Source organism: Mugil cephalus, chromosome 18 (assembly GCF_022458985.1).
Source record: "Mugil cephalus isolate CIBA_MC_2020 chromosome 18, CIBA_Mcephalus_1.1, whole genome shotgun sequence".
Lineage (NCBI taxonomy): Eukaryota > Metazoa > Chordata > Actinopteri > Mugiliformes > Mugilidae > Mugil > Mugil cephalus.
The window spans coordinates 4,736,495-4,749,203 of NC_061787.1; the positions used below are offsets into that span (position 1 = coordinate 4,736,495).

Sequence of the window (12,709 nt, forward strand, 5' to 3'; positions counted from 1 at the left end):
CAGCTGGTCACTCACAGGGGAGAGAATTAAAGGCTAAAAATGGAAGCAATTTTCCTCCAAGATTAGCCCGCGAGGAAACTAAGAAAGATGAGTTTAATGAAGCTTTATGTCACTAAATTTACCCAGTCAGTATTTGGCTGCTGTATCTTAACTGCTCTTTGGTGTTTAAAGACTTTTAAGTTTTGATTAAAACACGGCCTTGTAATTACTTTGCAACAGAGCAAAAAAAAAAAAAAAAAAGGAAAAGGAAGATGTAGCGGGCACACTCAATTTGCTGTGCATACATGATGGCCATAAACACAATTAATAATCTGCAGAAGGTTTTGTGCGGATTTCTCTTGACGTCTTTTTGGGGTTGACAAAGAATGGAGGAGATGCAGTGCCGCTCATAGATTCTCATTGTTTACTAAAGAGAGCCATCTACTGGAGAGGAACGTATATTAAACTGCATTCAAATGCATTAATAGCTGCTTTAATTCCAATCCATCATAGTAATAACCCTGCATGTGTGTGTAAAGTTAATATTTTCCCGCAAAACCAAAGACGCGACACACTGCGCTTTTTAGTCAAGGCTCCGCAGTCCTTGCCCCAAACATCTCGAGCCCTTATTTAGCCATTACTCTGGCTCAAACGTCTGAATAACTGGCTTCATATTCTTGCCAGGCCATTACCAGCCCACAATACCCTTGGCTTGTGGTTTTTCTAATAAAATGGCAATGAAGGATTGGCAGTTTGCAGGAGATGATGTGACAGCAAACAGTAGTATGAAGGTCACTGTAATGGAAATGCGTTGTACATCCTGAAAGTCACGCTTGGTGTGTATCATTCGGTCCAGGTAATGGGCAATATCGTGTCATTTGTCACTGTACAGCATTAAGTCAGCAGTCTGTTGCGCGTCCGGATGAATCTGTGCGCTCGCTGTAGTTGGTCATTCTGCCATTATAAATGAAGTCCGGCGCTGGGCGCGGACGAGGATGAAAATATCTGCGAAATATTTCACATGTGACGACACGTGAGAGTCTTTATGATTCAGAAAGTGTCCCCTCCCGCTCGTCCCCATCACGGCTTTTGGTCTCGATTCAATTGTGAAGCCCGTGACAAAAGCCAATCCATCACATATACTGTTGCCCCTCTTTTCCCCTCTGGCTCGTTTCCCCCAAATAATTTTGGATCCGCTGCCAAAGACGCGGGTGAGGCGTTTGGAAAAATAAGCATCTTTTCAAGGTGATGATGACCCTCTCTGAGAAAAGGGGAAGGGAAGTGGAGCTTCTGAAATCCTATTATCCAGATGCCTGCCTTATTGTATCGCCATCAGCGGCGCCGGCCCATCAGCAGCATGGCAACTGCTCCCCAACAATTGCTCCTGCACGAATTCTGTTTCTGTAGCCAGTCCTTCCCAGGGTCTGGACATTAAGCTCAATTTCCACCCCTGAATGATACTGCATAATCTGTGACAGCGGGTGCTGTAAATGCCACTGGTGTGTAACATACTAAAGGAACAAAACTTTGTCCATAGCTTAATTTTGCTCCAATTTAGCAAAAACACACAAGAGTCGGAGCTATTAATTAAAATGTAGCTGCATTAAACATCTCAGTGTCTGCTCACATCAGCAAATATCCACATTCAGAACAAAGGGAAATGGGAAAATACAGGAAAGACGTAACTACAATAAGAATAATTAATGAGCGAGAATGATTAATAATTAATATTACTGTGATTTGGGTTCTTAAAGTTGGAAGGGACCTGCTTAGTGATGAAAGCAGCTATGAAAGAGCGCGGCAGAGACACCACAGAGTCTTAAGATAAGTCTCTGATAGATGCACATTCAATGTTATTATCTTTTAATCTTCACCATCTCTTTTAAGATAAGTTTCCATATGTATAAGATGATCATCACATTCCATGTAAAGAGGATGTAAAATGATCCTGATTTCTGTAATCCAGTATGAAGCTGATGATAGTTGGACAAGCTGCAAAAAAATAAAAAAAATTAAAAAAAGCACCAATTTCTAATTAAATAGTAGAAATAAAGAGTAGAAAACATATCATTCTATTACTGGGGGTAAAGACGTACTCGGCTTTCAACACACTTCAGCCTCAAATTCCAACAAACGGTCTTTTAGTATCACTAAAGTATTTTATAAAATATTCCTGAAATATCTGAAAAGAAGAAAAAAAAATCTCTAGACTTATTAGTCTTAATATTATTGTAATCAACAGAAGTCCATCTGTGCAGCATTCGTTAAACGCTCACTTATGGAGATAAGAATGCTGATGGTGGTTATATTATTATTATTAAATCCAATTTAAATATTCCATTTGTAGTCCATCTGTTTCTCTAAAAAAAAAGAAAAGAAAAAAGACGAATCCACAGATTCATGAAATGATAAATTGTGGTTCAAACCTCACGTTGAATTTCCCACGGGATAAATCTGATCCGTCTATCTACAATAACTCACAGTGTTATTGATTAAACGAAGGAACGAATAAATAACTTTAATTCTATTTATTTATTAAATGGTAAAAAACAAACAAAAAAAACTAATAATGATAAAAACGCCAGGTTTTTATCCGAAACTCTTACTGAAATTGAACAGTTTCACAAGCTGCTTTTATGGAGCTGAAGTATCGAACGTGAAATTTTCTGCAGGATCAGTAGTCCGTGCCGAAGTGCTCGTTGACGCAGCAAACGCTGACAAACACAACTAAACTGACGAGCATGAACTGCTTCTGCTCCCTCAGCCACACGAGCTCCATCTTCACCTGACAGTCCGGGTCCTGGTAGCGGATCCGGCGGCTCTCGCCGTCGTAGTCGTAGGCGACGGGCGTCTGCTCCGTCTCCACGGAAACGGGAGAGGTCACACACTTGAAGGGGCTCCTGAACTCATCCAGCAAAGTCAGACTCATGAAGCAGCAGTTCTGACCGGAGGCACAAAGCCAATGAAATGAAGAAGAGACTAGTGTTATTCACACAGCGCCGGACCTCTACGGTTTTATGAGGCACACCCACCCTGAAGTCAAAACAGTCAAACTTTATGCTCGAATGTTTCTTTGTAGCCCAGCCCTGCTGTGTTAGACATCTAAAAATGAAATGCGAATGACACCATTTAGGATGCTTTAGGGATACATTTCTTTCTCCCTTTAAAGGCGGGAGTGTAACAGCGTGTTAGCGGCTAACTACAGTACCTCCACGGCTCCCTGCAGGGCCTCGCTCCGCCAGGGCAGCGTGACATTAGCAGACAGAGGTGTGTGCTGAGACAGGTCGCTCCTGCTGATGGCGGTTAGAGGGATCAGCCCATCGGAGATCTGAGCTGCTCACAAACAATAAGATATATAATATAATTAATAGCGTTTTGCAGTTGACTTTTGCGTTAGCTGAATTTTCCAACCAATTTCTTTGGTTGATTAGACATTTTTTATATATATATATATACAAATTTAAATTTCTTTAAATACACATTAACATGAATCCAACGTATTTTAGTAAAGGGATAAGGGATAGTTTAATATTGATATATTTATATATCATATAATATGATACTTTGCATGAAAAACTTTAAAGACCCCCTGTCCTAGAGCATAGATCTTCAACAGGGGGTCCGTGACCCCTAAGGGGTCCACGTAGGCACTGCAGGGGGTCGCAAAATCTTTGGTTGATTAGATATTTTTCATATATCTATTTAAAAGTTTCCCCCACAAATTTTTAAATTTCTTTAAATAGACATTAACATGAATCCAACATATTTTAGTAAAGGGATAATGGATGGATGAATGCAAAATGATATAAATAACACTAGGCCAAGTTTAATGCAGAACAAATACAGTAGGTAAGGGGGGTCTTGTTAACCGTTGAGTCTCGAAGAAATTCGAAGTAATAAATTTGATGCTCCACAATCTGAAGAACCTGCTCCAACCGGAGAGAGTAGATTTGTCTAAATGGCTCACGCAGCGCTGCATCATTGACAGTGTGACTCAGTGAATATGAGTATAAATAGATTACTTCTGCGGCAGAAGAGCTGGGAGAAGCTTCCGGACACGAGCTCGCACACAGTGTTGTGGAGAGCAAAGTGTAGCCGGTAACCATGGAGACCGTGCTCGGGGTCTACGTCGTCGAACGGGGGTTTGACCGCTGGCGCCGCGTAGGGACTGGAACGAAGAAACGAGTAAAAGAGTCAATTTAGAATTAAGCCGTGGAGGGCAGGGACGTTAATAAGGAGACACTTCATTAGGAATCCAGCTCAGAAGCCTCGTTCCTTTTTTCTTTTTTTGTGGGCAGGGATCTTAATACAGTGTAACTGTAGTGTGGTCTCACATGAGGCCAGGAGAGGGGGCTATGTCCTCACTATGCTGAAGTCAAAGCCTCACAATATAATATAAAAGTCTGTGATGCACTAGAAAGATGACAATTTCATATCACCTATTCATATATTCAGATGGATGAAAAGTTAAAGGTTCCCGACCTTTATACTCAATGACCCTTGAACACTGGATGTACTCGTGTATGGAGTTGTGAGCAGTTATTTTTCGATTTGAAACTATACATTTATCCTCACAAATTCATTTTCTGTTTACTTGCTCTCTGTTAATGCTAATCAATGTTTTCTTTGGCCGGAATTCAGAGCAGCCAAATAAAAATGAAGCAAAAAAAAAGATAAAATAAATCACTGGCGTAACTGTTCCCGACAAGACTGGAATAATATTCTTTTGATTAATTGGTCACATTATTCTCTGCTCTGGTGGAACACAAGCGAATCTGACGCATCAAATCTCACCCTGCTGTGCATCATAGATTTGTCGCACCAGGAGCATCAAACGAGTCCTGTCAGTTCTCACATCGTTTTGGGCCTGAGCCATATCTGTCTGACGGTGCTGCACCGCGCGCCGTGTAAAGACGTCAGTGCGAGGAGCCTGTTCAGGCGCTGCCTACCAGACGCGGGATCCGTCAACGCTCCTTTCCACCAGCCTGTGCAAATGGAGGGCGAGCATGATGAATGCGACGGAGCACTGATCCTGTGAAAAGACACAAGCCTCACCGTCATTTCGTCCGTTAAACCTGGAGATACACTTGCTTTTCGAACACGCATGTGGGCAGGCTAAGGTAACTGGAGCCATAATGACTCATGTATCACGTCTCTAGAGGGCGAACCAGACTTCATTTACATATTGTGTTATTTTGTTTAAAAAAAAAAAGAAAAGAAAAGAAAAGAAAAATGGTCCCAGTGGACAAGTGATTAACAAACTTGCTTAGCCAGCTCAGGCGTCTTACAGCTGCTGGACTCGAGCTGCATCATTCACACATAATGGTGTCTTTGGACGGCTTCCATTTACTTTTGCTGGTTTCCACAGCGAGTTTTTTATGTGTCACTGTGCTGAGGCACATTAGACACACTGCACTGATGCAGGTAACTGCAGACTCAGTCATATAAACCTTCCAGCTTCCATGTCCCTTATACAGCGCTGCACCCACACTGCCTCCTACAGCACATGTGCGTGTTGCATCTCGAGGACATGTCGCATTAATTCGTGAGAACATGCACAAGCCGTGCTCCAAATAGATGCAGAATTTGCATGGACACATATTTAAGAATCAAATATATCTCTGGCCTAAATTGCTCATCAGAAAAGAAGTTTCCACCCCGCGTGTTCAGCCACTACTCGCTAATGGATAGCAATTTAAAATGCTGCGGCCGCCTTTGAAGTAATTACCTTCCAGACACCGATGACGACGCCGGACTGCAACAGCATCAGCTGCACCACTCTGTCCTCGCCGATGACCTGCGCACTTCTACCGAGAGTCTGAACGTCTACCTCTGCCACGAGGGACCTCCAGCCGGGTCTGACGGAGCAAAAAACAAAGAAAACAGTTGGCTTTGCCGAGACGAGAGCAGACAGAGAGAAGGTGGAGATGAATGCAGACCGTCCTCACGTCTTTAAGCCGGGGCAGTTGAGGGCTATCCTCCTGACGCCGTGGAGTTGAAGGGTGGAAATCCGGCGGTAGTCGGGCAAGGAGCCTTCTCCGTACCAGCACAGAGTCACAGAGGTCTCGAAGAACTTGGGCCAGCTCAGCTCTAAAGTGATCTCACGGCCCAATTTGTCTGTGACCGTCAGTTCCCAGGAGACGTTCAACTTTCTGGAATAAGACGACACAATGCAGAATTGTAGCGAGAGTATTATTGAATGTTTGCAATAAAACTGTACATTCTGTTCATGTGGTGGGAGGAAGAAAACACATGTTAAAGCAGGAACAAAACACTCTTAAATGGTTAAATTTATGTTCTTCAATAGCCATATGAAAACACTTGCTTTTCAAATCAGCAAATCAGGAAAATCAGTAGTAGGAGTAGTGTGACTCTCACATTTTACAGTGTTCTGTCCACTTTGTTTTGTAAGTTTGTTCACAGTGATAATCCTGTACAGACTTTGCATAAACCATTTCTATTTCATTTTACTAGATATTACTTATATTTCAGTTTTACTTTCTTTTAATCTTATTTTATTTCATCTCTTCTCTCTACTTGTGGTTTTTATGAGAACTAAGCTGCTGTGACCAAGCAGTTTCCCTCGTGGATCATTAAAGTCTATCTAAGTCTAAGAAATAATATGCAACAAATGAAATGATAGCGCAGCTGTTGTGATAAATCTCTTGATCCAGTTCTGTCTAAACTGTGATTCAGGGCTGCCCCCGCTGTGATGCAGCCGGTATCTCGCTGAGACACCATCCAATATCAATTAAGTGGAGGAACAAAGCTAAAAACTGGAGCAGCCCCGGAGGCCCAAGATGACCCAGGGGATTTCACTCTGCACTGCCTGTGTGTGTGATGTCTTGTGAAATGATTATTACCAAGGTAAATCGCGAGCTCCTCAGTGTCTCTAACAGACAAACCCCCAGTGGGAGTTGTCTGAGCCGGTGGAGGTGTGCTTGTGTGCATGCTAGTGTGTGTGTGTGTGTGTTGCGGATGAGGGGTTGGGGAGGTAAGTAATTTATTTCAACAATTCAGACAGTCTCTGCAAGGAACACAATTATTTCCATTTCCCCTCTGTACCACAGCGACTGCCACAGAACTCAAAATTGAGTGCTGCACAGCTTCTAATCAGAGGTTATAAAAACACAGCGGAAACCGCGGCGGCGGTGGCGAGGGAGCTCTCCCCCGCGCGCCGGCATCCCCCAGAGCAGACATCACGTTCAGACGGAGACCTCCTCCCTCACCTTTAATAAGAAAGTGTCATTAAGTGCGATATGAAAAACAAAGCATACTTTGTGTTTGATTGCCGGCAGCTTCGACTGTCCTCCCCTCTGTACCCTTGAACTTTTCTCGACGGTTTTCCTGTTTGCCGAGCGTAAACAGTGCAGGGATGCCTCCCAGAGCTGCTTCCAGCTGTTAAATAAAAGCTAAACGCACTGAGCAGATGGCAAACTCAGATTACACCGCGGCGTGTACAATACGATCAACACATCTCCTTTCAAAACAAATGAACTAATTGACACGAGGATTCCCAGAGAATGAGTTTTTCTCACCTCGGAAGCTAAGCGGTTCAAATACTTGAAACAAACACTTGCTAAGCACTCAAGCACCACTGTTGTTGTTGTTGTTGTTGTTGCTGTTGTTGTTTTATCGTGTCTTACTGCACCTGAGCACCACGTCCGTTTGGCTTGGCAGCCCGGTGTGACGGCTGATGTGCCCGAGTCGCCTTCGCCACTTGTTCATGTCACACGCGGCTACGGTCTTGAAGTAATGCCACTTCCACTGGCTCACATCTCCATCCTGCGTCTCCGCCAGGGTCATCGTGAACAGCAGCGCGTCCGTGCTCCCGGGTTTCTCCGCTTTAAACTTGGCCAGCTTCTCTGAGTATATCTTTTTCCACAGAGCGCTGCAGTAATTATCGAGAGGGAAGTGACAGACGGAGGTGAGTGAAAACAACTAAACAGGCTCATTGGCAAATGGTTGAATTATAGATTAGATTAGCAGATCAGATGATTAGTTAGCTGACGGACCACAATCTCGCCGGCTCCAGCTTTATTTACTGTAAATACTGCACGTGCATAGTCGTGTATTCAGTGCACTGTGCATTTTTCACCGACGAGCCCTGGATGCTACTTACTTATCGTTGGCGAGCCGATAGAAGAGCTTGTTGACGTGGCTCACGCTGAAAAGTGTGGAGACGTCCAGGTATGACAGAATCTGAAGCAGGATCTCAGATGGCAGCCTGCGGAAAAAGGTAATTACACACCCGCCATAAGGAAGTGACACAAGTGTTTTCATGCCTCCTGTTGTTTGCAGTCAGTCTGATCACAGACATCTGGCAACAAAATGACCCGTGGAAATGTTGTCATTCAGTTTCTATGTTAAAATATGAATAGGACTCGTACATGATTTAAAAAAACAAACAAAAAAACACTCAAATGCTACATTTATGGATCTAATTTGGAGATGTGGCCCATATCTGTTAAGAGGGAATATTGATCAGGTTTGTCTTGTTGCACCTGTCCTGGTTCACGATGCGGCTGCTGTCCAATTAAACCACTTGACTGGCTAATATATTCATGTTCCTATTACCTGCCTGGTCGATCACTGACACCTCTCTGCATATCAAAACCCAGATGGAGCAACTTCAGGAACGCGATACCAAATAAATAAATGAAATTTGGCTGTGTTTTAGCAAAGGGGGGGATGATGCACGCTCTGGCTTTAAAGTTAAAATTATTCAAATAGTCAGACTCTCGCTGACATTTGGAGCAGTGAGCATGCAGAACTAAGGTGCTGACTCTTTTTTGAATTTTATTTTAAATTAAATTCCAGCCCTAGAAAAGCATCTAGGAAGGGGACAGGATGTCTGGAGTGCCTCCATATTGACAGTGCAGGACTCGGAATATATACTGTACATTAAAAATCTGCAGTTCATAAGTTCATTTGATACTTCAGCAGCAACATAGATTGTTTTAGCTTAATCGTTAGGACAAAACTGACATGCTAACATGCTGACGGTAAGAACTTATGTTTGATGATTAGCAGTTAACTAAGTCTTCAGGAAAACTCATCAGGTCCAGTCGCCTTTGCATTGACTTTCCTTTTTGGATGTCATTAGCGGTGTTACAAGGCCTGTGAGGAAATGTGTTGCCGACTGATTACCTGCAACAGATATATTTTACTGAAATTGCAAATGTTGGAGGAAGAAAGTCATTCAGATCCATCCAGTGGGGACCAAAACCCTCGCACGCATAACTAACAATGAGAAACACCCACTGGGTTCTGCATCGCCTTTGCTTTCTTTCCTTTGTTCTGGTATCACACAGTAAAAACATTTCTTTAAACACATCTGCTTCTATGCGATGAAGCTGGACACTGAATTTCCCACGGGATAAATAAAGTATCTATCAATCTATTAGCTGATTTAACAAGAAATAACACATGATAATGACAATAACTAGACCTCTGAACAATGAATATTTGACTTCCAGTGAGCATATTACATATTCATTGAAATAAATAATACGCAACAGCTTAATATGAATGACACTGGATAGACTCGCATCCTTATTTGGCAGTTCACCCAACGAAATCCAAAGAAATCATAAATAAAACAATTGCCCGGTATGTTTTATCACTGCCTACATTCAGTGACAACAAAGGAAAATCGAAAGGTGTAATGTGAACGTATAGTGAGGCGTCTTCCACCTGCATTGATTTTTACAGGCCTGTTATTGTGTTTTTGCTGCTATAAATCCTTTTATTTATGAAGCCTCGACTAGCCACGGTTTCTGAATCCAGCTCAATGTTACACAAGTGAAAAATAATATATATACATGAGCGTGTTCTGACAGATTACCTTTCCATACAGTTCTTAGTGGACGCTGGAGAAGATTTGTCAGCTCTTTGGGAGGTGCTTGCTGCCCTCAGTCTGGAAACAGCTGCTTTCTGAGCGGCCATTTGTTTCGCTTGTCTTCACAACTCTGACAAATATAAAATACTTTATGGTTACAGGAGGCGATGTAACGTTTAAATTAACGTTTACTTTTTTTTTTACAGGTATAACGTAAGTAGTCAAAGCGTGCAGGTGTCGCTGTGTAAAGTCCATAAATTAGCGAAATACGCCTTCTCCTCGTTTGTGGCCATGTTTACATTAAGAGCAATCGTCCGCGTCTCGTCGCCATGGTGACGTCCGCTCAACTTCCTCATTCCACGAGGAGAAACAGAACTTCCGGTCCGAGTGGTTGGCGTGCCTTCAAAATAAAAGCGAGGGAACTGCTCGTTACCGTGAAAACCTGTTTAAGTGGTTTTTAATTTACAAGACTTCCATTTTTTTTTTTTTTTTTAATTTGCACTCAAATTTGAATAGTTTATTGTGTTTAAGTCGTATAATGTTTTTTAATTGTATGATTACATTTGAAAAGCATGGACTTAAAGGGCTGCTCCACTAATTAAATACTGTATTTTCAATTATATGAAGTAAAAGATAATCTGTACTAATCTCTTTCAGTCTGGAATCTACATTTCCCATAATGATAACATCTATCGTGTCTTATATAAGAAGACTTTGAAACTCCACACCCTCTGTGTATAACACAGGCTTTTTAAATTTGCAGGCTCAGAGTTGAAGTTAGATGGTGTGATTATTTGATCAGGGTTCATTTATTTATCGTTTATCGAGAGCCAAGAAGACATTAGACAAAAGCTATAACGTGCTAAGTGATGCTGATAGACTCATAAAGCTACCTGCAAACAGTTAGGAACATATTATGGAGTAGCATTTGTTGCTACCGGTTATGTTGCACTGACTTGCTTTCTTTTCCAGGAGGCCGTTCCTCTGCTCTACAGCGCTGACCCTGTTTCAAATCAAACAACTAAAATTTGGTGCTACACGTTGAAAGAATATGCTTTTGTCCTTAAAATTGAAGTGAATAAACAGATCCAACTCCGTGCTATGTGAGTAATAGAGCTACACACACACACACATACACACACAATACCTTCCACTGTACACTTTACAAGGCACAGGTACAGTCTGGTGTAACCTTTCTCTGGGTTACCAATATAACTCCTCATCAGGGTGTTAGCCCGGCACTGGCAGGGGAGGAACAGGCAAGATTGATGCTATTTGTCTCCTCACACATGCTAAGGTAGAGGTCACATCTTACTGATGTAAGACAAGAGCACTGTAACACAATGTCCTGCTCCCTCCCTTTCCCTCCCTCTCTCTCTCTGAGGTTTCACATAGGCCTGCAGTGAGAGAGAGGGAACAAACTCACAAACGAAGCAGTTTGAGAGTCTGACCTCATTTCAAATACGAAGATACAGAGTCATTTATAGCTGCACACAGACAGATGGACTCGCAGACAGATGGATAGGCAGATATTTATTTTAAAGTCCCTATTTTAGACTTGAAGAAGCATATGGTGGCATGAACGCACAGAGGGAACCAAATCAGATTTTATTCATTATAGCCATAATATTTGAGCGCGGAGCTATTAAACAGTAGGCGTCTCTTGTCGCAGAAGACTCTACATTAAGCAAAAATTAAGTCTAAGGCACAAGGAGACTGGTGCAAATACAAATGGCATGTGGGGTAGAAAAACACAAAAACTAAGCAGAATGAATTTAAGTCCTTTGTGAAAGCAGATGGCTTGCTTCGACCTCCCTGTTCCTGGAAGCCAATAGGCTCTGCTAGCTGTCAGGGAAAATAACCATAACGCCGTTGTCAGTCTAGCCGATCAGCTTTCCTAACGGAAGCAAAGTCCCTTTCGGGGCAGCAGCAGCCCCTGGTATGGTAATGCCATGTAGGCCACATCCCTTTTCCTTTGCATGTCCCCCCGTACTTGACATTTGATGTTTTCTGTAGCTGTGTGTCCTTCTGAAGGCCCGGGGTCAGTTGTGGCTCTTGGATACCTGATGTCACTCTTCCGCATGGTTTGTCAGTCTGCTCTGACAGCGCCATGTTTGTCAAATGAGAACGAAGCAAACCAGGATTAAGTTTAAAACGACATATTTTTCTTTCAGTGGAGGACTTTGCACGGATAAAAGCATGTCACACGTCTCTTATTCCGTATTAATATCAGGACACTGATGCTTATTCTGCACCTTTTTCTACTTGTTTGGTCCCTTCGTCCTGTCATTTGTTTGCCTCTATTCAAAACAGACATGTTTTCCATGTTTTCACTCATGCGGATATAATTAAAGTCAGTTTATTCAGTGCCTTCCTGTGCAAAAGTGAGTTCAGTGCATAATGTGGACTGTTGGCATATCTTTAAGGAGAATGACAGCTTATTAACGGTCGAACATGAGGGTTCACTCAGTCTTGAAGCCCACTCTCCATCCATTCAGAGGTGTGGAGTACTGATAGGGACCATCCACACAGCTCTGAAAAGGGCGATTACATGTCAGGAAGTGAAAAGAAAAGGCTAAGGGTGCAACAGAGAGGGTCATTCTCTGTGAGGATCCTTTAACTCGCTTTTGTTGGTTCCTTACGTAGACTAGAAATAATTTTGCTGATATATCACCCAAGTTAAATATTTGAATAATTTTTATGCTTTCTTTTTAACAAAGCTCTGATCACAGCAGAAACCCACTCTGCATCATTTATATTCGCCACTGGATGGCGCACAAGTATCTTTCTTAGACTCGTAAACATACCCGCATAAGTCTGGAATTAGTGCCATATACATGCATGCTGAATGTACCATGCACCAGCAAGGTTATGCGTAGCAGCCCCCTT

The 12,709-nt window shown here is 42.4% G+C and overlaps 1 protein-coding gene across 1 annotated transcript; it reads right to left on the minus strand.

The window, feature by feature from the left end:
- Positions 1 to 2,498: 2,498 nt before the first annotated feature.
- fbxo15 (F-box protein 15) lies at positions 2,499 to 10,358 on the minus strand. The gene is made up of 9 exons (XM_047568469.1): positions 9,827 to 10,358; positions 8,102 to 8,206; positions 7,631 to 7,870; positions 5,928 to 6,131; positions 5,708 to 5,837; positions 4,929 to 5,011; positions 4,002 to 4,147; positions 3,188 to 3,312; positions 2,499 to 2,920 (listed from the first exon to the last, which is right to left on the minus strand). The coding sequence occupies exons 1-9, from the start codon at positions 9,925 to 9,927 to the stop codon at positions 2,654 to 2,656; spliced, it is 1,401 nt and encodes a 466-aa protein (XP_047424425.1). The 5' UTR covers positions 9,928 to 10,358; the 3' UTR covers positions 2,499 to 2,653.
- Between the last annotated feature and the right edge of the window lie 2,351 nt (positions 10,359 to 12,709).